We start from the raw sequence: 27,985 nt of genomic DNA on the forward strand, positions 1-27,985 counted from the left end.
TTTCATAATTATTTTTAAATTATACTCAGATTGTTGAAAACATTTTCTGTGATTCATGTGATTATTTTTTTATTCCATCATGTTTTTTTTCTTTCTCTTGGAACACTAATGCTGGTGTTACTGTTTTTGCTAGCAATTGTTGGTTCTTTCCCACATGTCTGGAACTGATTTTGTTCTCTGTGTTTTTAATGGAGCTGGAGTGAATGAAGCTCTTTGTTTAGCTTTCTTTCTGTGCCTCAATATCATTAGGTGTCTGAAAAATGTAGAGCTTCTGTGGCACTTCACAAACAGTAACACTGACCATGCCCAGCCTTTGCAGGAATTTTAATGTTGGCTTTTGCCTTCACCTGACACATAACTCAGGCTTGATCCAGCTGTGTTGGAGAACCTCTGGGTGTCTAACAGAGCCGTGTGGCCCTGTTGCACATGTCTGCATAAGCAGCATCCTCACTAACATCACCACTCACAATTTTGGTGTCTGCTCCATATCTGCTGCTCTCCTAGTGCTGCTTTCCCAACAGCTTAGTCTCAGTGAGCAAGACTTAGAAGGCATCTATTCCCTCTCTCTGCCTCTCTATTCTTCCACCCTGCAGTGTACCTCTTGGATGACACAGTTTCTAAAAATCACATGTAAAAATAGAAGTGTATTAATAAATCTGCTTTATTAGGGGAAACACATTCAATAGAATTTGAAGGCTCAGTGCTTGCCAAATAACTGTGTTGCACTCAAATCCTTGGCAACAAAACACTAAGATGAATTCTGCCTTCTGCAGGTTGCTGGATGGTGTGCTGGGAGGGGCCGGTGTTACTGGTTGGGTAGCATTTACTGTGGCAATCATTGAATTCTGGACCTTTTTCAGTGACACGTGTTGATGTGCCTCTTCCTGCATCATCCTTCTCTTCCATTTTTTCTCCTATCATGCTTTCCACTGCCCACCCCCCTTTTCCTTATGGTTCTTCACTCTGGGATCCTTTATCCATTCAAGCCTTTCTGTTGCCTGATCTTTCCTACTGCACTGCCTTCAGTAACCTCATTTTGCCAGGGCCTTTTGCCTCCCAGTGACAGCTCCACTGGCACAGGTGGTTGGGTCTGTCCACCTTAGGTCACTGTAGGTGCAGCAGCTCTTGGTTGAATTTGGCAAGTTCCAGAAAATTTCCTTCTATTTCCATAGTAACAGTTGGCATTACAGAGGACAAGCAGTATCTTGTAATGCTCTAGTTCTGCCTGGTCCTGTTGGAACTGCAACTGTGTGAGGGCTTATGGTCTGAATGGTTGTCTTCCATAAATAAACCCCTTTTGAAACCTTGCTGGTGATATCCCAAGGGCTGTGGGCATATGAGCCCTGTCACGAGATGGCTGTTAGGGCACTTATCTGTCCTTCCAGCTGCAGCTGCTCTGGACAGGTTCTCTGGAGTGCTGAGAAGGGCATGGTGGTGATTGTCCTCTGCCTTGGCTGGAGGAAGCAGTGTGTTTCTTCTGCCACTTTCTTTACCTAGTCATGTTTTGCTGCAAATACACTCCTGAGCATTTATCAACTGCATTAAAATTAATAAAATTTTCTGAATAGATTAATTTACCTATGGCTGAGTGACAGCCTATATTCTTGCTGGATTTGGTGTTAATGAAGGTTGGTGCTCGTTCCCATTACATTGGTGGAAGAGGTGTGGTTGTGTTTGGATTTTTTTGGCTTCTTCATGTAATTTTAATTTGAATCAGATATTACGGTTGAAAGCTAAATTTTTATTTCAGATCTTTTGTTTTGACTAGATGATTCTGTCCAGTGAAGTAATGAGTTTCATATTTTAGAGTATTGTTTAAAGACTGTTCTTGGTAATTTCCTCTCCTTGCTATGCTGGTCTTTCTCCATGTTGCCATGTCCAGCCATGGGAGGGTTCCTGGGAAGATCTCACAAAGCTCTGACTCCAGCCACCCCAGCCTGGCTGTATTTTGCAGGTATTCAGTGCTCATGGCAAAGCCGTGATCATGCACCTAGGAATGGTCAGTGGTGTCTATCCATGAGGCCATAGGGAATGCTTTCTTTCTGTCTGCAATCATGACCTGCTCTGGTTGGTCCTGCTGCTCTGATGCCGTGCCTGCGCTGCGGAATCCTTGCTGTGGTTGCCTGACGTGAGCCTTTGTGCTCCGCTGTGCTTCATTTCTTCACTTTCTTCCATGTGTGTATATTCTAGAGTTTTCTTAATGGACTTTTTCCCCACAAACACTTGAGAAGACTGGCGGCTGAAGGGCTATTTGGACTTTTTGAGTAATGTTGTTATGAGCTTGGCTATACTCTCCCATAGTAAAAACTGCTGTCCACTGTGTTTAAAGGCATGGGGCTGCTGGGGAACATCTGATTTATTAATGGCCTCTTTTCAGCTTCCTCCTCATCTTAAGAAGATATAAGCAGGTAATTAGCTAGTTGCCAAGAAAATAGTAGAAATAAACCTTAGAATTCCTCCTTGTAAAATGATTTATTTAACGGTTTTATTCTGACATGTGTGTTTTATGTTTTAATCATCTGTCTCTGGCTGTGAAACAGGCCAGGTCTCTTCATCTTCTGGTGTTAGATTTTAGAGGACTATTACAACATGGTTTTGTTTTTTGTTGCTTCATGTGAGTGTTTATGTTGGCTTTCTGGTAGATGCTTAATTGGATTGTAACTGATTTTACACTAAAGACTGATGTCCCGTTTTCTTTTAGTCCTATCTGGATTGCTCAGGTTTCTGGAAGGAATCAATATTCAGAAATGTATTGAACTCTTTTACTGTGGCTTTCCTTCAGGGAAGTTACTTACATTTGATTATCAGTTGCCCAGGGTGATGGAGGTGTTCAGGTACCTTGAGTAATGGCTCTGTTCCTGTTATGGTTGCTGTTTGGAACTGGAGCTCTGGTATCTTCAGATATTTCCACCTGAATGCTCATAAAAAGGAAAAAGGCTAGCAGCTGTTTTCAGGGCTCTTCCAAGTGCTTTCCATTCCCTTTCATCCTTCCTGATAATTTCCTTTGATGGTAATTCTATTTTTCCAGTTTCCAAAGCTCATAATCTCGAAGTCCTTTTTCAGCCTGAGCCTTCTTCAGAAGCTCGTGTTAATCAGATTATTTGTGAAACAGCCTTAGTATCACCCCAGTAATCTTTATAGGTATTGAGTGACCTGTATCCTTTGTCAGGAACTTACACTAGGTACACAACTCTCTTGAATTATCCTCTGTTACCTGCAGGCAGTTGTACTTCTGCTTCACTCGAGCATTTTCTGTTTGTAGAGATCTCATTTGTCTTTCAGATCATCAGAGTCTCTAAGCATCTTTCTCCTCTGCTGAAACAGACACAATAATGTTTGAAGAAAAAGATTGATGTCTGTAACTCATCACTTGCCACTTTTATTCACTGTTAGAGCAAGAACACAAATTGACCAAAAAGAAAAATCTCTTTCTTAAAACCAGAACCTGGAAAGACCTTTGTCTGAGGTGCTGAAGACATATTTACAATTATACTCCCCAGGGAAGGCCAGAGGGATTTACAGTAAATATCAGGGTTTGCATCCAGAACTGCTGACAACCCAGCTTCCTTTTGATAGATGGATTCATTATCACTTTCTAATTACAAGCAGATTTCCATGTGTGTTCACCATGTTATAAATGAAACCTGTCCATTGTTATACAGTGATGGCCTCTGGGTCAGCTGTAAGGGATCTATAGCTCCTCTTCTGTCATTGGACCAAATTAATCAAATATATTTTTAACAGATAACCTTTACAAAAGTGACTGATTAATCACTTGGTAATGCAGACTGCTATCAAGTTCATCATCTCCAAATAAAGGAAGGAACTCAGCAAGACTACAATATGTCAAATGCATCAGTCTCAGTGTGTTAAAATACTTTCAGGTCCAGATGCTACTCTTCTAAAAGGATAGAAATCTGCTACATCAAACAGAGATGTTTTCCTGCATCTGTGTGTCAGATTCTGTGCTCGCATGAAGGCTTTCTGGTTGTGGAGGCTTGCTGTCAAATTGAAGCCCCATGCATGTACATCTAAGGACAGAATTTGATCACTACAAAGTAATACAATTTCTACCAGATTCTGTCATTTGATTTTTTTAGAACTGTGATTTTTAAAAGGGTATTGAGAGCTCTATGTATCAGTGAAACAGAGTCAGTCTTCATCTAATCCTCCATCCAGTGATAGATTTAAGAGTGATTTTCTATGTTCCAGTCACTTCTTTTGAAGATAAAACAGCCTGTCTTTTAATTTCATATTGAAGAATATGCTTGACATCTCTCAAACTGAGATTAGGTTAGCAAAGGCATACCCCCACTTATGCTGCAAAATGAAACAAGTTCCTAATTGTCAAAAGATTAATCCTTGGCAGTCATCCAGGGCAATATTTGCTGTAGCAACTTGGTATCCATCACGGTTACGGACCAAAGGTCTTGTCATATATGTATTCCTCGCAGCAGTTCTGTAGCAGGGCAGCACAGCCTCACTACCCTGGGCTGTTAGTCTCTGGGAAACTCTATCCATTCCTCAATTAGTGCCCTCATGGGGGTCACAGTCTTTGATGACTGAGCTATTTCTAAAGACTGAAATATAAAGCTCAGCAATACAAAAAAAAAAAAAAAAACAAAAAAAACCAAAAAAACAAAAACCCAAGAAAAAAATTGGTGTGGGAGTTGCTTCTTGTGCATTGCAGTGTTCCATGTTAGAGGATTTTGTATTTACTAGAAGTTTGGTCCATCAATACTAATAGCAATAATATTAGTGAAATGTGAGGGATTTTTTTTTACTGTGAATATCACTGTTACCTGCAGTTGATACTGCTTAAATGGGCTAATTTTTAATTTTATTTTTATTTAACTCACTTGGTATTGAACCGCCAAGCTGCCATAGCAGCATCTTCATCTGCCAGCATGGCCAGTTCTGATTCTGAATACTGTATTTTTCCTTCGGAAATTCATGGGCAGAGCAGAAACAGGGACATGACTTTGTTGTCCTGCAAACATAACAGAAAAGTAGGTCAGTATGAGAAATGCCTCATATAAACTACCAAAGGTAGCAGCCCTAAGTCTTCTTCTCTTAATGTAGCTAAAACACACACAAAACCACAGAACACTGCCCCCATATCCTTCCTTCTGTGTGAGCCACTTCTGCTTTGTTTTGGGTGATTGCTTCAGTGTAGATTTAAAAAAATTCTCCTAAGGAAGTTTTACCTCCCTTATTCATCACAGAAATGATGATTCAGAAAATGGTCTCATTCGGTTTGGTGTTCATTGTTTTTGATGCTGTGTACCCTTTGACTTTTCATCTTGCTAGCTGCAAGAAACTGCCAGCACATTTGCATGGCAGGAGGAAAAATGGAAAAAAATTAAATCCACTGTACATAGAAAATTTGGGGCAGGGGGTGGGGGAGATACTTTAAAAATTGGGTGCAGCTTCATTTACTTTGACTTCCATTTTGCACTGCTGAGGTTAACAGGATTGTGGGGTGCAAGTAGGATCAGGACTTGATCCCTCACTGATGAGTCTCTGCCCATTTAGTGCTTTATAGGCCCAAGGGAAAGGGACAAATTGATGGAGTGTTCTGGCATGCTGCAGTCTATATTTGGATCCCTGATTTAAAGCTGACAGATGTATAAAATCCTATGTAGCCAGAAAACTCCCTAGTGAGGACACAGCTGCATATATCAATGAATCAAAGTTACTCTTGTTAAGGCTGGCATTAATTTATATGGGGCAAGTTCCCTCCAGATCTGGTCGTGTAATATCACTGAGAGTAGTTTGGGCTTGTTCCACCCTGCAAACCCTGTGCTTTTTGGATATGAATGGAGAAGACTTGCAAATCCGAAGCGCTGCTCTTCTCAGTTGCTGGGTGAATGCCATCATACCCTCATTTAGATGTGGCAGCTGTTGTCAGTTACTTAATCCCATAAATAAAATAAAGCCAAATTTCCACAAACTGAATCCGCCTCTATCACACGGCCTCCTGCAATGCCTTAAATGAAGTGCGTATTTTTGTTTCTCAGGAATCTCCCTTTATAACCCACTCTACTGCTTGATTATTTCCTCTATGTCGTACAGGAAATGGTAAGTGATTAATAACCTGCCTCAGTTTTACTTTCCCCTCTTGCTGCAGCCTTGTGAAATAATGTGACCCACAGATGTCTGAGCAAAACAATCCATTGCTTTAGTGACAGATGCTGTTGGGGCTTGCTTAGTGAAAGTGAGCTACCACAGGCAGAGAAGCTCAGGTATTCCTGATGCTTTGATCATCTCTTTTTTTCTTTTGCTTAAATTTTGAGCATGCCCAAAAACTCCCAACAAAGCATGACATAACCCACTCTGGAAAACAGCCTGGGGTGACTATTAGTCCTGGAGGCTCAGGAGGGAGCTAGGTTTGCTGAAGAAAGTCAGATTTGGCATTAAAAATTGGCATTCACTGGCTGTAGAAATGTTGGGAGGGATGTGATGTGTACCATATATGTATGTCAGCGCTTGTTTGCTTCTTTACTAAGAACAAGATAATGGAAAATAAAGCCTCTGCATGTAAACAAATGAAAACTCTCTGTCAAAGCGAATTATATCATATATGCCACCCTTCACCATTTTTAACATTGTCTGGAGTGAATGAGTGATCTCAGAACTAGTTCTGCTAGGATTTAGTTTAAGGCTGGTGTATGCTGATAGCTGTCAAGAGAAACTTCCCAGTAGTAACACTCACAGAGCGGGGAAGATTCAGACTGTCATTTTCATAGAGCACAAGTGCATTCTGAGCCAAATTACAAGCTGATTGAATCTTTTAAGTATTGCTAATCGTTTCTACAGCCAGTCTATAATACACTCTTCAACCATCAGCTAATGCACTGGAGTCAGCTGGGCTTGTAGCTGGAGAGTGGCGGCAGCACAGGCGTGCCCCATGTGTCAGGCTGCCTAATTGAGGGGTGTCACCCAAGAGCTCCGCCAGATCTTTGTTTTCCTGAGTGGCTCTTACTAAAGGCATGTTTGAGCAGTAGGGAAGAGCAAAGTTATATTATATGTGGCAGCGGCAGAAGTGTGAAATCGTGCTACCTGAAGAAGTATGACTAAGTGGTGATACTGGCTACTCCTTTTTATGGCAAATCAGAAAAGGAAGCAGAACACACATGCACACAGATTACTCATAGTAGCTAGTTTGGTCCAAGATAGGGAATTCTACATTCGAATTCACTGTGTGGGGAGAGAAATGGTTATTTAAAATTTAGATACCAAATGGAGAAACGTAGAAAATGGTTTACAGGCTCAGTAATTAATCTGTTTGGCAAAGAGGTGACCAAGGCCCCAGCTGCTGGGGGATCTGCAGAGATTTCTGCTGTTGGGGGGAGTGTAGAGGGTGTTTGTGTGTGTGTGTACCTTTTCCACCATTACCATTTTAGAAAATTTCCACTGCTGCTCACAATATCAGTGCATGTCAGCATGATATGCATAAGCATTTTGTTTCCCATCATTTTTTTAAAATAGCAGGAAGAAAAAAAAAGCGAGTTGTGAAAAGGAGAAACTGAGATATAATTCTGCAGTGGATACAAAGAACTGCAGTGCTTTGCAAACCCACAGTTCATACAATCCAGTGCTTAATATAAGTAGCAAAGGTCTTGCTCTCTTGTTTCCAAAAGGCTGAGAGTTTGTTTAAAAGTCCTTAGCTCAAGGGAATGGAGGATGTCTCGATTCTCTGTGTTCCCTCCTTTCACCCCTACCTTAAGGTGCACCATTATCTTGCAGTAATGAAACCTGAAAACAATGGTAAAGAGTTAACATCAAGGACTTCAGCAAAACCACCGACAAAATACCCCACAATCCTGCTCTAAAGAGGTTTCTATAGAACATCTGAGTTAAGCATGGCAATTACAAAGAAGCTCAAGTGGTCTTTGCTTGAAATTGCAAATGTACCACATTGCATTATCACAAGAATTCGCATGCAAGAACAGTTTGCAGATGGTTTGCATTGGCATACTTTATGTAAACGCTCCAGGGAACAGATGGCATCATGGGTTCTTGTGGCAAATGTGAATTTATAGTGCTCACAACATGCTAAATTCTTTTGCCTGTAGCTGAAAAGCAACAAAAATGAAGTAGAAACTCAGCTCTGTAAATCAGTTTGCCAGTGTCTTTGCCATTGTAGCTATGGATAACATTTAGTTTAGTCTTTATTGTGAATTTGGGTTCTTTTATTTGCCATCTACTTGCAATTGGGTGTGAGCACATGTGGCATGTGTGTATGTTTATTTAAGTATGCATATACAGCTTTTAAATCAATAGACTGATATTGTATAAAGAACAGCAAGTTGAAATCTCAACCACCATTTAATCCAAAGATTTTGAATTTTTGATCCGAAATTGAATTTGGATAATACTAATTTTCTGATAATGCATAGATTGCTCTGGGTAAATAATCTGATTTTAAATAAATATTGGCAAATATTGTTAGAAGGGGTAAAATAACAACATAGGTTAGAATTGTGATTTACTGACCTCTTAGTCATTTTGCACATACATATGCAGTGGGATGAGCATCAGGGCACATTAATATAAAAAGTAACAGCTCCGTCTCATTTGGACACAAGTTAGAATTTAAACATCTGTAAAGAGGAGGAGTTATTTAAGAAGCAAGACCTGGTAAGGGAGGGGGGAGAAATTGTGTAAACAAGCAAGTGATACATTGAATTTGTTTAGAACTATTATATTGAACTTAGAATATAATTATTATTGCAGTATATTCCCTAATTATTTAGATGCTTGTAAAAATTGATTTTATGTAAACACAGCTTGTTTTAAAACAGCCAGGTCTTTGCAGTGAACATAAGTTGTTTAAAATTTATTGACCTGTCGTTCACATGTGTTACTTTACTAGCACTTAATGGTCTGTTTAGATAGTCTTGGTGTGTATGAACTCCCAGTGCGCTACTCCAAGCACCACACGTTGACAGGTAGCTGCCATGTAGATAAAATAAGGGGCCCTACTCCAAAGCATACAGGGACACACAATCATTAGTTATTTTCTAATCTAAAGCAGGGATTTCCTTGGCAGCCAGAGGAAAAGAATCGTTCTGATTTTGCATTATCTCTGCAGCTGAGCTCGGCCCTAAGTCCTGAACCAATATGCAGGAAGGCCTAAAGCAAACAAGCAGGAACCCCAGCCTAGCACCAAATGGAGTTGATTTAAGGAGCCTGAGCTTTGAGGGTTTCTTTTTGAATGGGTCGTGTAGACAGTGGCTGAGATTAGAAACTTGCTTTGGCCTTCAGACTCTCAGGAAAGATTTAAGACTGATAATGGAAATGTAAATTACTTTTGTAGTAGATAGAGATCACCTTAAAAACCTGCTTGTGTTAAAACTTTCTGCAGTGTTTTTTCATCCTGTGTATAAATAAAGCTGTCCAAAACCAAAAACTAAACCAACGAAATAGTATGACTTCTCATGGTACTTATTTTCCTCTGGCTCAAATGTGATTTATGCCCTTTTTCTTAACTTCTAAGGCTGACATGTATTGTATGAGTTGATACTACTTTTTTTGATCATTAAGGTCTCGTGAAAAAAATTATGCTAGTGACAGGATCAGACTAGCCCCCAAGTTACTGACCAAACTTTGCTATTGTGTTTCCACCTATATGAGACTAAGTATTTCTAGAGACCTTTGGCTTTTCATGTTGTGATTGTGGCAGCATAGTTAACTTAGTTTGATGCAAGCAGGGGCTGCATCCCTAAAATTCACTGCTGGAGTGGATCTGTCCTGCCTGCCTCAGTCATTACCAGTGTGCCTGTGAACCATAAATATTTGGCACATAAAAAGATATTTATCTTAGCTTTAAATGTTTGTTTTGAAAATGCTGGCCCAAATTCATACTAAACTACATCATACTATCTGAAAGCCTACTGTGGCTCTGAAAATCCAGCAATGAATTTTTTATAGGAAAACTAGTTTATGTCAGTGTTTAAATATTTGGTAGGGTTCTTAAGTAAAGAATATATTATGTTACTATTTTCTTGCATAAATGCAGCTGCAGAGCTGTTCTGCCTTCGTGTCAGGTCAAATTCTGCTATATTTGACCAACAACAATTCAGAGTAACTATTATTTCCATTGGGTTTACATCTATGTAGCTTTTTGTGACATCTACAGCATGGAAAAGAAAAATCACTATCAGGTTTTGTTTGCTGTGGCAGTAAAGATGTTTGTTCATCCACTTTTCCAACTACACTGACTTCTCTATAGACTGAACAATCCCAGTATCCCTGACTCTTAAAAACAACAACAGAAACCCACAACTGCTAAATCCTTCACTCCAGTGGCATGCACTTGGCTTTGAAGGCATGAATTTAAAACATAAATAGTTATGGAAAATGCTTTATATATATTTTTTTTTTTTCTCATATAATTCTGTCTAGGCTCTTTTCCCCTAACACAGGATTGCAAATTTTGCTACTAGCCATCCATTAAAATTGACAATTAGAACTTCAAACAGTCAATTAGAACTTGACAATTAGAACTTTAAGTAGGCCATCCTCTGCATGATATATTTGAACATAGTTTATCAGCAATGGAAATGTCATGTAAACCCAACAGATTATATATATTTTGAGATCAGATCTGAGTTCATAGAAATGCTTAAAAAAATTCTGCTCAATAACTCCATCTATTCCTCTGCAAAATATGTCAATTTTGTGCTTAAGTGTCATATTTCTTTCATAGTTTTTGCCCTAGGAGCAGCATGATTAGCTCAGGAGGGTGTTTAAGCCTAGATTGTCAACCTCCAGTGCTGTGTGATTCTAAATGGTTCTATTTAGTGATAAAGTATTGGCTGTCAGCCCTGTTAACTAAGAGGTGGTCTCATGTTAATGTGCTGAACATGAACAAACCCTATTGAAGATAAGGAGGCTGCAGTAGCACTGTGCTTCTGACAGATTAAGGTCTAGAGATTTTGCTGTTAAAAGTTCCCTTTACACAGTCATGTCTCATGCCAGCTTCTTCCTCCCTGTCTAGCAGGTGTGCACTGCAGTTGGCTTTCCAGCGGTTCCTGCTTTTGTGTGGGATCACTGAAAGGATTCTATCCCTTGGCCATAGTGCTCAGCTCTACACCAGTCCACTGTGTGTACTGTAGCCTGCCTTGTCCCTGGGGGTTACAGGGTGAGGCCTTGGCTCCTTGGCTGAGAGATTGGCCTTCATGACACCTGCCAAGGAGTGTATCCCTTCCCTCCTGGCCTCTTAACTAGGTGACCAACACCTTCACCATGGAAGCAGTCCTGTCTCCATGTTGACAGTGGAAATCCTGGGGGGCATGGAGAGCCTACTAAACACATTAAATGATGGCCTTTTTGGCCAGAGTTCTTTTAGCTAGATAAGGGTAATGATGGCTATGATGACTAGCTAGTAAATAGATAGAATTGGGACCAAACTAATGAGAGAAGATAGGGTAGGTTCCTCCCAGAAGTGAATTTGTTGCTGGTGTGGTAAGCTTAGGCATCTGGGTTGCCTCAACACCAAATTTTACAGTTAGGGGAAGCATAGCAATTTTTACTAACCAGGAGGGCACCTTTTCTTCTCACTAATAAGAAACCAGTAAAAGTTTTGTTGTACTAATGAAATATAAGTGACCAGCAAGTTTACCTCCAGTTTCATGTGCCTGTGCCAGCACAAAGAGACAAATAGGTGACCAGAATTCCCATGTGACAAACTGTCCTCTTGATGCGTTCAAGTTATATTTTCCTACTTTGTGACCCTTTAAGTACGTCTTCAAAAGAGGTATTACATCACTCCTACGTAAGCCAAGCCCATTTGGAAGATACATGCAGGAGAGAAAAATATAAAAAACTCTTTTCACTCTTTCATCAGATACATCTCCATATCTCAGTTGAAGAGGAGGATGATTTCACTGAAGGCACTGACTTGTTGTATATATACTTCAATATTGGGCAGTACAAAACCCATAAAAATTCTGTGTTTTTTAATAAGGGCATGTTATATAAGATATGTGAGTACCCAAGATGGGCAAATGAGTGAGCCAGCTGGAAGCTTCTAAAGTTTTTGGGTGGCTTCTGAAGGTAGTTGATCAGATTTCTTGTGTAGATGCAGTGAGCATATAAAAGTGTTGCATAAGTGTTTCTAGCCAAGTGGAGGCAGCTCTTCCCCAAACCATGCAGCTCCAGAGACAGCAGAGAACACTCATGGACAGCAGAGAACACTCATGGAAGGACTCCAGCCCTTTGCTAGCAATGATGCTTGAAAAGACAGTGGCTGTTGCAGTTCTTGTTTTCAGGAACTTCTCATGGGCTTGAAGTCTCACACCTACTCACATGGGCTCTTTCTGCACTAGAGTGTGGTGAACTGTCCTGGGAGCCAGCAAAAGCCATAGGAAACTCTTAGACTTGCTTAGTTCCTGCCCATGTTGGTGGATAGAGTGAATTGCAGGGGTTCAAAGGCTATCAGAAAAACAAGCAGGGTCAGGGCATGGGCTGAGGTCATGTCCTGTGAGTTGTCCATGCTGACAGGTAGCACACAGGCCTCCTCTCCCCAGCAATGCCAGGGGTGGATCGGGGCAGCTGAGGGAGGAACTGTCTCTGTAGTTATCCCCAAGCCAGTGCTGTTATGGAGTGGGAGATGCTATGAATGCAAGCTGAGCCTCAGGGCTGGAAATGAGCTCTGGCCCATTGTATTTATGAGTGTAGGTACAGACAAAATGAATTGTCATGCCTGTGCATAGACCCTCTGGAATTCATATGTGAGAGTTAGCGCTAAAATGTTGGTTTAATACAAATTCTCGAAATATTCAGAGGGTCAGTTGGGATGCAGGGTGGTGACTGCATCTTGGCTAAGGCCAAGTCTGATAGACAAGGCAGATATGCTTTGCTTTGCAGACATAAATATCCATGTATTTTCTTCTGGCTGTCACAGCGTGGAATAGTGAGCAGAAAAGGAAATAATTCTCTTTGTGTGTTTAACTGGCTGTTGCCATATGGTCACCAACACTGGAAAGCTGAGTCTGGTATCCTCACATAAGCTTTGAATATCCTCATTTCGTGACTACAAATCTGGAGGTGGGGGGTAGGCAGGATGGACTTGCCACCTTTAATAATATTCATGTTTTCCTGTATATTTAGACATACTTATGTCTATTGTTAGATTCAGGTCCCACATCTATTAGCTTTTTATTAAAAATTTTCTGGAAAATTGTATCTTCCCACACTGAAGGTCTTTTTTTATGAAGATATTCTTCTGGTTCCACTGGCAGGACCTTATTAGTAGCATTCAGAAAGCCTCCCAAAGGGAAAGTCTTGAGCCCTGAAGCTGTAGCTTTACTTATGTAGTCATTCCCTGCTCCCTCTTCATCATTTGAAGGCCTGTAAGATCTTCTTCTGTATTGCTTTTAGGATTATGTTTGTTAAAGCTAGTAAACTGAGGGATAAATCAAAGGGATTTTGTGATCATAAAGATTTACAATCATCACTATATTACATACTTGAGTAGGGTTAAAATAACAACTCAATTTTAATTTAAAGGGGGGATAGGAGGAGTATATAAAGAATACTACTTTTTATGTAGTTGTCCAGTAAACAACAAAGTATAAGATTGCACATCTTGAACAACAGTTAGTAAGGAATACAAAACTCAGAGTGTTTTCACAGTACCTTTTCAGTACCTTTGTTTCCTCTTTTGCAGGTACTGAATTCACTTTAGCCTGTCTGAATTGCTCAGTGTTGTCAGCCTCAAATGTAAACTAAATCTTAACGCTGACATACAAATTAAAAGGCTTAGCGCTAGTAATTTAGAGTACTTCTTCCTTATCCCTCAGTTTCCTAGCCTTTCAACATGCCAGTCTGGTCATGTTTATAGGCCATTCTCGTGAGTCCTTAAAAAACTTCTCAGATGAAAACTGAGCGGCTCGCTTGACTGGTGAAACTTTGATGAAGAGAATAAAAAAGATTCCTTAAATCTCACTGTGAATTTTATAAATTTGGCAAAATTTTTCAAGATTCTTCCCATAGTTTAGTACCTTTCTTTAAGACTAAGTGGTAAGATGTGGAGCCTTACTAAAACACTTTTTGTTTAAAATCTTTAGAGCACCCACTGTGACTCAGCTTTGCAAAAGCCATCACAGATCCTCTTCTTTGCCGTATGGTTGCCCAGTGTAACACACATCACAAAAATCTTCCCTTCATACAGGCAACAGCTCTAATATGCACAAGGTATTCAGCCACCAGAAATACCTTCTGTAATGAAGAAAGAGCATGGGAGCTTGTACTTGGCATTGGTGTGCACCCTCCCTGTCGCTGTGCTGTAAGTGGTCCATGCAGCCAAGAGTAATTATGAGCAATGTGTTGTTTTGTGAAGCACAGTGAAGGCTCTGTACAAGTCTGCAAGCAGCTGAACAGAAACCCAAGCAGTGGGCGTGCATAAGGTCATGTTGGGATGAGGTAGGTGTGCATTCAGGGGTAATTAAAAAAAAAATAAAATTTATAAGCCTCCTCTGGATTCTGAAGCGTGATTTTAATTGAAAAGTATTAATATCAAACCAGTCACCAGCGAGAGGCTTTGTGAGGGTTCTTTTGGTCTTGTATAATGGAAGTGACACATGAAAAAAGGAAAATGAAAGGATAATATGATTCCATAAAGGACTGTCTATACATTGTAAAGATGTTACCAGTATTCCCAGCCCAGGTTCTATCACTTCCCAATGAGTGATGCACCCAAGTTCCAAGAGTTCATAAAGGCAGAGCATGGCACATTTGCATCCAGGTTTTGACAGAGTAGCAGAAATCTTACTTATAGGTGCAGACACCAGTCCAGCACTTGAATTTCAATTTCAATTTAATTGGGTGTATACCTAGAGCTTTGGAGAAAGTGAGGCGCACTCTGAGTATCTTAAAATAGGCTAAAACCAGAGGCTGGGTCTGCATTTCTGCGTAAGACATCACAATGTATTTTTGTTCTGGACCTCCTATGATCTCCTACTAAAGCTGCTAGCTTCTAGTGTCTAATATCCTAAAAAGGCCTATTAATTATTTTAAAAGCTCTGATTTATCAGTTGACTTTTTGTGGTTCTTGTTGTCACTCTACTGTCTGTTTTCCTACTTGTCAACTTTTCTTCTTCCTTTAGCTGGGTGTTTGAAATTAGTTTTAAAGGAATAAAATTACAGGCATTTATTTACATAGCGGCTATCAAAGCACGATACATCTTTCTCCAGAAGTAAGCACACAAAAAAAAAAGGTTCATCCCCCTGGTTTGCTATCTTGAAATTGCAGGGACTTGGGTTTTCTAAACCCTCTTTTTTTTTAATGTGAGTAATGATTAAAAGAAAAAAAAATCTGCCAGGAGCATGAAACCTCTAAGTTATTGTCACACTGGTGTCACTTGCTAAAGCCGTGTAATAGGTTTGTCAGAGAGACCTGCAGAAGAAAGAACCATCTCTATCTTTCAGTGGGAACTCGAAATAGAAAAACTGTGACTTAATTCCTTATGGTGTTTTCTTGGCATCAGCTGTATCTCCCCAGCTCCTATGCAGGCTGAAAGAAAGGGCTGTTTTGTTTTGTTGTGTTTTTGCAAGAGAGTAAAATAAAATATTAACTGTGTTTTTCTTTTTAATATTGGGAGCATAATAAGGTCTCTTAAGAAAAAGAAAGCCAACCAGTTAGCCTGGAATGTCTCTCATTTCTTTAACAGCTACATAGTGTGTGCAGCTGAGATCTGCCAGTTGGATCCTAGCAGGGGAGAAACCACTTTAGTTTGTTTGGTTTGTATATGGAATAACATTTTTCTTGCCTTGGAATACTTGTTTGTCATCACTCCCCTTTTGTGTTTATGTTCTTCTTGGAAATAGCCTCCATGCTGTATATGCATTTGCCAGGATGTGCACATAAACAATGTTCCATTATGGACTGCTCTGCATACTCCTTATTTACACCATATACATTCACCAGTAAACACGGTGGGGAATGACAGAGAGCAAACTCTTCTAGGCCCCTTTTTTTCAGTTAGTCCAGACTTTCTGCCATATGCTTGCTGAGGTCCCACTTCTATTCATGTTTTTATTAGGTAGAAAAAAAGTGTCCAGACTTCACACAAAGCAGCTTTTGTGTTCTCTGTCAAAAAAAATCTTCTCCTATGAAATGTTGATAGAAGTACCCAGAGCCCTTGTGGGGGTGCAGAGTTTGAATAGGCCTGTGGTGAAAGCATGGGAGGGGAGAGCAGGGGAACTGGGGTATAATTTTTGCTTCTTGTGCGCCATGAACGAATATTACTTAACTTTCTTTTTCTCTAGTTTTCTGTTTGGCAGCCAGGGTCGTACCTATCATCTTGCCACTTGTTACAAAGGTGATGTTTAAAAGTTTTAAACTCTTTCAGAATTTTAGCTGGAAAGGGATGAGAAAGGCAAAATATTGTTTAGTGTACCATAAAATGGAAGTTTGACTTAGAATATATGCTGTTTAGTAAAACTATAGAACCATGGAAAAAAGGTGTTACAGTGGCATAAATAATTTTTAGTGACTCTGCACTTGAAAACGGTCAGATTAGATCTTTTTCTCATTGATTTTGGATTTGGTTAATGATTCCAGTTCTGAGATCATAAAGCTATATAAGATGTAAAAGATACGGGAAAATATCTTTAACCTCTACATTTAAACTATGTGTTTCTTTTGACATTGAAATACTGCAATGACCTGGTAATGTTTTCCAATGTTTTAATTTTTGCTGATGTACAAAAATATCACAGAAGAGCTGATTCGTAATTATTACACATGGTATTGCATAAATTTCTTCCTAATTAAAAAGCTTCTAAATTCTGAATAATCAATTTATGAAGACATGTGGTTTTGACAAATTATACATTTAATTTCTAAAGATTTATTAGAAATTTGACCTGCAGCTAGTTAATTATGGTTATAGTACTGATGCAGTAATACTGGAGATTGATATAATGATATGGTTGTAAATTTATTTTGATATCGCCTACCTTAGTAGTAGGACATGGGAATACACCTATATTTTGCACCATCTTGTTTATGGTGCAGGGAAGCATTAGTTTAATGAAGAACACAAATATTTGATAGGTCTTTGTTGGCATTTATATGAAAATGTACTTTAACAGAACATAAGCATGTTGAACTTGGTCCTTCAGGTTTTAAAGGGTACATTTCCAGTGGCATCAGTGATAGTTTTAGGTGAATAATGATAGCAAAATATGAACTTTTCTAAAAACTCCATAATAATAAATTGATTCTTCCTAATTAATTTTCAGATCACAAAATATTTCTGAAGTAGCTCTCTTTGTACAAATCTCCCACCCACTATATTAGTACTCCTAGTTTTATGAAAGTCAGCAGCTAAGTAATTCAAGATGAGTTTTCAAGATATAAAACAAGAAGCCAAATTAAATAGAATTTTAAATTATTATATCTTTCTATCCTATCTGGATTTGCAAGTGCTGTATGAGAGCCTTAGAAATAAAATGCAGATGAACTTTTAGAATGTGAAATGTTTAAAAAAGCAAGGCATATCTTAACCATGTAGACAGCCCTTTCAGTAACACACAAAGGTTACCTGTTTTATTAAAGCAACTAAATAAAAAAGAAACTTTTAACAGGACTGTGGTTTCTTCTGGCTGGTCTGAATGGGATCTGAGGAGCTGCTGCTGAGCAGCAATTTTACTTCATGAAGAGATGTTGGTGGGAGGTGTGGGTTACAGGACCTGCTGTGTGTGAGAATGGTGGGTGGGGGAAGAGGAGCAGAAGATTACCTGGTTCAAGGCTTTTCTCCTCTAGCCTTCAGGTAAGAGTGTCCTTGGGTCTTCCAGAGTAAAGGAAAGTTATAAAAGCAGTCTTACCCTGCTTTTCTGAATTGGAGCAGTGTCACTGGTGCCTGCCTTTCCAAGCATTGTTTAATGCCCATTCTACCATGAGTCCAATTCTGCCTGTAAAAAGAAAGAAAAAAGAAAATAGAGCTCACTTACTGTGACCAAAAGACAGTCAAAAGTAAGTGTAACATCACATCAGACTGATTTCTAATTTTCTCCTCTGGAAACTTAGTAGCTCCTTTTTCCTAATAGTGTGCAGCTGTGGCTCAAAGCAGTGAAGTGTGACCACACCAGGGATACCTTGATTGAGGACATGTGCCTTTCCTGGTCCTCAGAGACTGCCCAGTTCTCTTACAAGGGAGAAAACACTGTAGCTGAATTCTGACATTTTAAAAATAGAGAGCTTTAGGAGTCTTTGTCTTAGATATTGATTTTTTTAGATTTGAACTTTGTTATTTCTGATAACCAGAATAACATGAATAGTGCTATGCTAATAGTATATAGTATTTGTGCTTACATTTGGCATGTATACACTGAAGTGTAATGCAATTCTAAAAACATATAGGGAAATTACTGTGATGAAGCAGAGATTCCCAAATTCATCAAATTACTTGATATCAGTAATTAGAAAGGACTATGAGAAGAAAAGCAACTAGTATTATAAGATTTGCAGGAATTATTTGAGTTTACAGTAATCAATATGTACAATTCTGAATGAAAGCAACACATTCTCTTAAGGTGAAAAATTATCTTTTACATTAATTAAGTACTATCTATGCCAGCTGAGGACTCTTTAATTCTGTAGTAATTATGTAGACAGAAGTCAATGAGCGGGCAGAATTTGGGTGAGAAAGACCATTGGCACTTGATAAATGCAGTCTGGATAAGGTCCCCACAGACTGAGTATGAACTTTTTGATGAGAAATACATTTTGTGTTTTACATATGTCACAAAGCCTGATGATGTAAAATATCATTTAGCCTGATATGAACTCCCTGCATTCTCTTTTCATTGTACCATCAGTATCCTGTGGTGAGTCAGATAGCTTTGCTTTTACTGTGGTAGCACTTGAATAATTTTTTTCCAAACCATTTTTGCAAACCTATGAAATTATTCTGTAGCAGAAGAAGGAAAAGGTCTCTTAAATCATTCCAGAAATGTTAAGTGGGAAAGGGTTAATCTGCCCTGAGGAGTTGCTATGTAACTGAGTCCTGCTGGGAGAGTCAGGGTTTCCAGCCAATGGGACTCACCCCTACAACACAATGCATCTATCTTGTGTTTCTTACTTGTTGTCAGTTATTGGAGTTTTTCCTGAACTGGAATTACACTCCTGCTCCTTTCATACTCTCCCACTGAGTCTTAAATAATTGTATTCCACACCAAAGTCAGAAAATAACAGTACAATGGTGTGCTTTTATCCCTGAAATTGTTACTTTGGACAACCTTGAGTGGTGTATAGAAAGATCTCTCATACAGCAAAACTAGGAAACTTTTAAAAGATAAGATTTCCCAAAGAACTTTAGGGTATAACATGTTTTGGATTGCTTTTAGTCTTCCTGAAAGCTTTCTCCTACCTTTGTGCTCTCACCTGTGCAGTCTTCAGCACATTTTCCTGTGCAAAGAGCAGAAAAATGTCTCAACCTTAAACTGTTCCTTCCTGCCCAAGGTATTTCAAGAAGCGAGTATTGATTTTCCCTGTGTCCTGATTAGACTCTCTCCTTAGCTATTCCTCTTCTCTAAGGCCACTCAAGGCTTGAGGGCTGAAGCATGAATTCTTTAATTTCTCCTTTAGAAGAGCCAGGTGTGTTTTCTCAGCTCAGGCAAAGTCTCTGTGGTTGCGCCAATATATTTGTATGGAAGAGGTGGCACTTCTGAGGGGTTTTTTGTTGCTTTATTTTTTCTTTTTTTTTCCTCCCTGGAGGAGATCCACCCACAGTCCCTTTGAAGGCTACTGATAAGATGAGGGAGAGACTAAGCCTAGCCTGTAAAAACACTGCTTAGGAATCTCTGCTTTGGCTGTTGGGTTCTGATAGGAAGCAAGAGAGTGGAGTGGTATCTGTCAACATGTCGTTCAAGTCTCAGTAAGTTTTACACTTCACTTAGATCTTTGTGCCTCATTTTTTCCAGTGAGGTTCTGTCTGATAATTTTGTTGGCAAAGCTCTTAGCCTCTCTTGCAATGCTTGTGAAGTTCTACCTCTGAGTGACATAATGTTCCTGCATTGTTCAGCTAGTAGTATAGGCTTTACTATCGGTGGTGTGTGCACTTCTGCTCTTAGTAAGTCTGTTTAAAAATTTAAAAAAAAAAACTAAACTAAACTAAACTAAACTAAAATAAAATAAAATAAAATAAAATAAAATAAAATACCTAACAATTTTTAGACAAGTTTAAGAATCCAACAGGTGCACCTTTAACTTTTTTAAGATTTTAATTAGCATATATGCACCAACTTGTTGTTTAATATCTGATTGGGGATAAGAAGTTGCTGTACTTTTTAAGGAGAATTACAACACATTTCTAAGTATTAAGAATGTGCCCATGCATTTCTTCTAATTAAAGCTTCTATAGATTCAGGCTGACTTTACCCATCCAACAATCTTGATAATTCCTTGAAAGAGCTTGGCCACAACCCTGTCTTTTGGTGTACCCTTTGGCATAATTCGTGCCCAAGATAGAATGGATGGATGCAGTAAGGGTGAGATCTCAAAGCCATTTGGCAAAGGACAGATTCTTCTTCCCATGTCTTCATATGAAGTCGAGTAAGTCTGTTTTCCTAACAGTCTGATAACAATACATGGAAGATCAGTGTCTCATGAATGAGAAGCCTCTTCTTGAGGATGCTTGCTCAAAACTGTGACTGGATTGAAAGAAGTGGTTTCTTTCAGTGTGATGACAAGGTCTGGGCAGAACTTTTCAGTCAGAAGAAAGGCCAAGGTACCCAAATGAAGAAGTTTTGGTCTAGTTTATGCAAAACTAGTTTGATAGTTTTATAGCTCTGTCAAGCCTGATATGCTGAGGGACCACCGCATGCTTAGCCAGCTTGCATGTCCACCACTATATTTGGACTAAAGGTCTCAAAAGGGCAAAAAATCCATGATACTGCACAAAGCCTGGGGCAGTGTGCTGTTCACCACCACAATATCTAACTGTATGCCAGCTCTGTAAGTTGTCCTTGATTGAAGTATATGTGTCAGTTGTGATTCCCTGAACATGGATATAATATGTGTGGACATTCAATCCCTTCTGTGGTCCAATATGGGAAACTTGCAATCTAAGAGTATGAGAATTTGCAGATCTATTTAATCATGGGGGACTAGCTTAGTGAAGCTGCTTGGGACCATGCATAGTTTTCTTTGTTGGCTTAAATTGCACAGGTCAAGTAGAATTTGAGGAATGCACCAAAGAACAATTTGATACGTATATTCTAGTAGAGTTTGAAAACCAGGAAACATCTTGTGAACATTTCAGACTGGATGTCATTGATGGTGCCATTGCTTGTTTTGAATGCAAGTGAGGTCCAGCCCAGCCTGACTTTTCCTGAGATCTCATTTGTGTTTGAATGTTACATTGGTATAACAATACAGGGTGAGGAAGCAGTTGCTCCTTTTTGAAAGAGTGTTACCTGTCACCACCCAGTTACTGTAGTATAAAAGGAATATACAGAATCCATACCTGCTCAACAGTAGTTGCACTATGATAACCTGTATGCTTGTAAAACTGACCCCATTAGTAAAGTTTACTTTTCAGGCTACATCAATAAAGTTACAGTGATAACAGTGTCCCTCAGAGGACATGTGCCCTCAGTTAATTCCCACATTATTGATGGCACGTGTTCTACAAAAGAAACCAGACATCTATTTGCTAAATATATACTTCAGTTTCTGGGTAATTCCACCTCATTTACAGCAAAAATTTATGCAGGCTGTTCCCAAACAGAAAGCACATCTGCATGACAGAAACAAAGGTGTGAAAGTACAGTGCAGTAGGGCAACAGGCAGAGTGGAGGTGTTGGCATAATGGTCATCATTACCAGCAGATTTCAGGCAATGTCACCACATTGTCATTGCTATCATTACCCCTGCTAGCCAGGTATCTATGCCAACATATTTTCCAATCACCCCTTCATTCTTCTTTCTGAGATACCCAGAGATAGGACACTGGGCTGTTCTTTCACTGTTTGATGTAGGATTGGGAACTAGCTAAGTGGGAACTGGATTGTCATTAATACACATGTCAAGCTGCCGAGTGTGGGTCTATCGCAGTTTACAGTCATGGCATAATCCAGTCCCACCTGCACTGGGCTTTATGTGATCAGAGCTCTGCTCAAGTGTGTTTCAGATGTCTCAGGCCTCTGCCATCCCTCTGTTGTTGTCCTCGTCAGCAGCGCAGGAGCACAAGTCTTAAATGCAGCTTAAGTCTGACCTAAATGAAATAGGGCTTGGGTAAGATTAGTCTTTGTTAGGATATATGTATGTATTGAGCTGGAGTTCCAGTCACTGCTTGGTAACTTTGGTCTTTTTCTAGAAGAAAGCCATCAGGGCTAACTTTTCATCAAGAGTTTAAGCTGAAATTAGTGAACCTGTAGAAGAAGTACAGTTGTCCCAGTTTCTATTCTGATTCTGGTTACAGCTGGGGTGGTAAGATGCCTATGTTTGGAACTCCCATTTATTCTGCATGTTCTTGAATTATTTATACATTCTTAGACACCTTTCAGGATATCAGAACATCAGGAAATACTATCTTTTTGTTAGGCAACTTTCTTTTTTCTACCTCCTTAAAAAGGCAGAAACAAACTTGAACAGCCTTTTTTAATCTCTGTTTTAGTTTTAATGGAGCTCTGTGCTCTTTTGCCTTCAGCCAACCAAAAGCATATTCAGCATATAGGAAGCTTTATTGTTAGTAGTAGTATTCTCTGCAGTTTAATATTTAGCATTTCTACTTGTTCTTCTGCTCTTTCATGAATCTTGATTCTGCTTAGATTTTATAGATGTCCCAACCTTCATTCTCCCTGGATTATATAATGCAATGTGTCAGTGCCATGCCAGGCACTCCAGTTACCTCAGCATTTCCATTATAATTCTATGTTTTGAGGGATTTATAGGCTAACAGTAAAAATCTCGTACTTGGCTAAACCTTGAAACAGCAGTTTCTAGTCATTTAAAAACAAAAGAAAATGAAGCAAACTTTTTTTCCCTCACTTCTTTTTTTTTCTGGCAACCATTTAGCAGTGGTGTTTGCACTGCAGGATCCTCATAAACAGCAAGTGTAGATTCAGTATATAGCCAGTGTTTAATCTAATAATGTTCTTTTCTTTTTATATCCTTCAAAAATGCATGTTGTCCCCTCTTCATGCACGTGATGTCATTGCCTCTTTGCCAACTTTTCAGGAGCCTGCAGCCATCAGTTTTGGGGCCTCAAAAAGGTGCAGTTTGGTCTCTCCTTTATTTGCAATGTGGATGAGTTTTAAGTGGTTTTTTGTTTGTTTTTTTTTTAAACAAACTTTTTATCCTTCTTTATCTCAAAGCCTAATAACTTACTACCTACTTTTGTGTCACAGAGCTAAGAGTTTATCGCAATCCCAAAGGACATTGGCTATATAGGACTTTCTAGAATATCAGGGATATTACAAAAAAAATTTGGAAGGGATATTAAATCTCATGCTTTAATACTTAAGAGATTTGCTGTTAGAGAATAGGCTATTAGAGGACCTATGGTTAAGTTATACTTTGCCAATCACTAGAGATTCCTGTATTTTCCTTAGAAACATCTAGTAGCAGTCACTCTTTGAAATGGATTGCTGAGACAGATAAACTCCCAGTTTTATCATGTAGGGTAGTTCTCCCCTGGCTCTAGGCCAAAGGATTGTATGGATTCTAAGAAACATGGTGTATGCTCAAGTTTGTGGAGATTAATTATTTCGGTAGCCTTTAAGTTAAGCAACCAGCTTTAAAGGCATCTTTACAAATACATATCCGCTGATTAAAACAGACAAAAAGCCTTTATCAGTAAGTGATTTGCAAACTGGTTGCATGCCTGAATTCTGGGTCTGGAGACGACTAACTCTGCTTTTGCCATCTAAAATAAAATACTGCTCTGCACTGAATTGTCTTTCGCCAGTTGCTGTTATATTTCAGGCCTGAAATAATTCTTCCTCTTAGTACAAATTCCTGTTTCAGTCATTGCAAGCTGTGCATAGTAGTGTATAGCAGACTGAAGAAACCCCCTTTTTACTTAATTTCACTGTAATTCATGTTTTTTCCATGTCATTTGTGCCATTTCATGCCAGTAATTTTACTGTTTTACTTTCTTCAGGGCAATTCTTGCTCACAGTTGATACCCATTTCCTAGGACTACCTTAGAGTTTTAAATATTCAGTCATTCTCTTGTGACCTAGTGATTTTCTTCCCCATAATTTTTGACATCATTCATGTGCTCAAGACATGAAGAAATCATCCTTCAACACTAAAAACTACATGTAGTGACGGGGGAATTCAGGTTTTCAGATTCTTCAGATCACCAGCTGGGGGGAGGGGAAAAAAAAACTGCCAAGGCAGGCAAGTACTGTTTCATATTAACATCTATCGTCAATGAAGAGGTAAAAATCAAAGCCCCTGTGTGTGAGGCAGGGTTAGTGAACTGCCAGTGATTCTCCCAGCAACTGACACAAAGGAATCTGTGAGTATCAAAGCTGAGGCAGCAAGCTTAGTGTCAGCTCTTGCCTAGGGAGTAGAAGAAAACATCACTTTGTCTCTGCTTTCACTGCTTAAACACACACATCATTCACTAGTAACCATTTACTCTGCTGTCAAAACTGTTTCAAGAGAGTGCTACATTTGATTAATAGTAAAATGCATGCAAAAGAAAAAAAAAAGTCTGCTTCCCCCGAGGTACTTAGTTGGGGAGAATTTCTGCATGCACTTCTTAATTTTTCCATGCTATAAATATGCCTGTAATGTTCCAGAAGTGCTCTGTTGCTTCTAGTAAAGTCATTTTTATTAGAGAGCCTGGTGCACTCATCCTAATTCTAGTTAATGCTCTCTCTCAGTGAAGCACATTATGGCATCCTCAGCCTCTTGTACTAACAAAAAAGTGACCAGCACTACCATGTGTGCAGTACATGATTCATAGTGCTGCTTTCTGAATTGTCCAGTGGGTAATTGCAGTACAAAAACCAGAGAAACAGATGTAGACCCTAAACCTTGGCTGTAAATTTTTGTTTTATGATTATGGGTTTCAAATGTGCTATGTCACACTGACAAATATACAGTAACACCAGAGGAAATAGATTTCTGACTTGAACTTGTGCTTTTTATTTCATTTATAGCTAAGAATATGTTTATTGTAAAGTTTCTGCTATCACAATCTGAGAGAAAACAGATCAAAGCACTGATGTGAAACCACAATTTCTTTGCACGGACAAAGTCAAAGATATTGGAGAGTTGTTGCCTCCTTGCACCTCTGTGGGTGCTGGGTAGGCATTTAAAATATGTGGCAATACTTAAGCTTTTGTTGCATTTGAACCAGAGGATTATTAGTTAGCACAATAATTATGATTAGTTCTGATCTAAATTAGAAAATGCTCCCCATTTTATGAATGTAGCTTTTCCTGATACTCTGTTAAAGAAAAACAAGTGTTGTGCTATTCCAAAGTGGAATAAGAGATGCATTGGTTACTGTGTTGTAGAAAATAGTGTGTGAGCAAACCATTAGGCTATTTGAGGATTTTTTTAATTACGTGTCCACTTAGTAATAAATATAAGCATTAGTGCAACTATTATTTGTAACACAGCATGATGAGCTACCTGGCTCATTTTGATACAGTGAGAAAAAGCAGTCTTTTTCCAATTCAGACACACTTAAGTGTCACTTCCCGACATTTACTTTCAGAAGTTGCCACTCTACATTTTGAGGTACAACCGACAGATATTATTTTTGAATATGGTATTATAAGACTGCTAATGGGATAAACATAACTGTGTTTCTGTTTGTCTGATTCTGTTTACTTTTAACTCACAAATGCAACATGTTTTTCTTGGCATAAGCTTAAACTGTTCCAAGAACTCTGGTCCACAGAAAAAGCTGTTTTCTCCCTAAATTGGAGACTGAAAAAAACATACTGTGTTTTGTGTCATCCTTTCCAGTTATTTTTGTGGTGATACATTAGTATTCCAAATTTCTTGTGCATCCTGTGTCGTCTGGTTAGAAAATAACTGTCTGTTAATTTAGCTTTGCTATTCCAAACAAAACTGTAGCAATGTAGCCAGCCAAGATTAAAAAAAAAAAAAAAAAAAAAAGTTTAGCCACTTTTCCACTTGGCTATTTTAATGCAACAAACACTGTTTTGCTGCGCTGAATAGTTTAAACAAGCCTTCCCTGAAGGATGGCTTTTTTAGTAAGCGTATGCTCTGCATAAATTTTAGATTAGAGAGTGTCAGGGGCTTCTTCAACTGCAGGAGTTCAGGCTGGGGGAGGACACCCCAAAGGGCTGAGAAAGTCCTTTAAAAGTCCTTTAAAAAGACGCTGTTAAACTCCAGCATTTGTAACTCTTCTGCCTGAAGGGAAGAGGGGAAAGAGAGGCTGCCTGCTGCAGGGACAACTACAGCTCTCCCGTTGAGGGGGGAAGGAGGCTAAGAAAAGCTTTTGTTTTAATCTCTTCAAAAGGATTCGCTTCCAGATTGCAGCAGGTCTTTTTGCTGGCCGCTGGTTTTCAATGTGGGTATATCAGTTTCAGGGAACAAGTGCTTGTGCTGTGTGGGGGATTTGTTTTGTGGTTTGGGGTTTTTTTGTAAATTCTTGAATCTGTGTGAAAAGTTTTGTTAATACAATCTGCAGGCATTGTCAGAGAGCTTTCGGTTCATCAAAGGACTTTTTGTGGAGAGGGGACACCACATCCATTAAAGTGGCTGCGCAGGTCCCAGGGTGAGTCTCTCTCCAGCATTTCTTTACGGTCGCCAGTGGTGTGCCATGCCTGCTCAGTGTGCCCCTCTCTGCCCAGCTCCTGTCTAGGGCTTTGCAAGAAATCAAGTGTTTATTTTCTAGTTTCTGCACCTGAGCTTGCTTTGGAGCAGGGAAGCAAGGCTCCCGTGTGCCTTGCTCCTGGATGATGCTCACTGCTGGGGCTGAGGTGGCTTGGCTTATTCATTTAAAATTAAAGCTTGCATGTGGCTATTGAGCTCATGTCCTTCCCACTGGGGCGGAGGGAGTGTTTCCAGGCTGTTGTTTTTAATTTTTAAATTGTCCATAGGAATAAGAACTGGTGGAAGCCTCCATAGAGTCTTTGTTGGTGAGAAAGATTTTGGAGAAGGTAGTCACCTACCCAAAACACACCGAGCTCTCTCTGCTGGCTTCATGCGAGTGGTGGGCCCGCACAGTTCTGGCTGTGGCATCGTGGCCACAGCCTTGGGAAGCCTTTGACACCTAGTCCGGCCATGAGGGAGGGCTGTCGGCGGCGTGGTTTAGCACAGGCCATAGTGGCTGGGAGCAGCCCCTCGCCTTCAGAGCGGCTGTGAGGGCTTGGCCGGGGCCGCCTGCCCCAGGGAGGCCTCCCCGCTCAGCACCATGGGCTGGGCCCAGCTCCCCGTGGATTAGCTCGTGGCCTTTCTCCCCTCCCGGGGAGCTGGGGCTCATTAGCCCTCTGAAAGCCGATACAGCCCCTCCGGGGCTACACGAGCGGCCCCAGCCCCTCTCTGCTAATCAGAGACAGGCAGGACCCGGCGGCGGCGGGGCTGGGGAGGGACAAGAGGGGATGCGTGGCTGCTTCCTGCCCTGGGCTCAATCGTGGGGACAGCCCCTCCCGGGCAGTGCCAAATCTGACCCATCGGGGAAGCCAGGGAGCGCTGGGTGGCTTAGGAGCCGGGTGAGGGATGCATGGTGCGGAGAGATGGGGCCTGATGGCCCCCGCCCAGGAGGGACAGGCCCCTGCGATTCCCCGCTGGGAGCGGGGCTGGCACCGGCCGCAGTCCCTGCGAGTGGTATTGAGCGGGGTCCCCGCGGGTGGCATGGAGCGGGGTCCCCGCTGGCGTGTGCCGGGCAGCGCCGGGATCAGGCTGCTCCCAAGCCCAGCAGCTGGGGCGAAGCCCGTGTCCCTGGCTCTGGAACAGCGGCAGCGCCTGCGCCTCGCTCGCGGCCTCTCCGGGGAGGAAAGGAATGTGTGTGTGTGTGAGAGAGGGAGGGGG

General features: G+C 40.2%; 1 protein-coding gene and 1 long non-coding RNA gene across 15 annotated transcripts in view; one reads left to right on the forward strand and one right to left on the reverse strand.

Annotated features, from left to right (window-relative positions):
* RARB (retinoic acid receptor beta) overlaps positions 1–27,985 on the forward strand; it is a 320,192-nt gene that overhangs the window by 200,620 nt on the left and 91,587 nt on the right. For 6 of the 8 annotated variants that reach the window (XM_064414722.1, XM_064414759.1, XM_064414738.1 and 3 more), the window contains one exon: positions 26,643–26,729. The exons of the other annotated variants lie outside the window; for them this stretch is intronic. In XM_064414722.1, the coding sequence (XP_064270792.1) occupies positions 26,643–26,729 (87 nt within the window). The remainder of the gene's footprint in view (positions 1–26,642; positions 26,730–27,985) is intronic. 8 annotated transcript variants of the gene reach the window in all.
* Positions 129–27,984, reverse strand: LOC135297358 (uncharacterized). 7 transcript variants are annotated; one of them, XR_010359382.1, is made up of 7 exons: positions 25,928–27,984; positions 17,842–17,928; positions 11,630–11,778; positions 8,500–8,606; positions 7,725–7,758; positions 4,860–4,990; positions 129–3,312 (listed from the first exon to the last, which is right to left on the reverse strand). It is a non-coding gene; the product is annotated as an uncharacterized LOC135297358 (long non-coding RNA). The 7 variants fall into 7 exon arrangements; XR_010359378.1 differs by having other exon boundaries at positions 11,630–16,369; positions 17,755–17,928; XR_010359377.1 differs by having other exon boundaries at positions 19,400–27,984.

Source organism: Passer domesticus, chromosome 1, assembly GCF_036417665.1.
Source record: "Passer domesticus isolate bPasDom1 chromosome 1, bPasDom1.hap1, whole genome shotgun sequence".
Taxonomy (NCBI): domain Eukaryota; kingdom Metazoa; phylum Chordata; class Aves; order Passeriformes; family Passeridae; genus Passer; species Passer domesticus.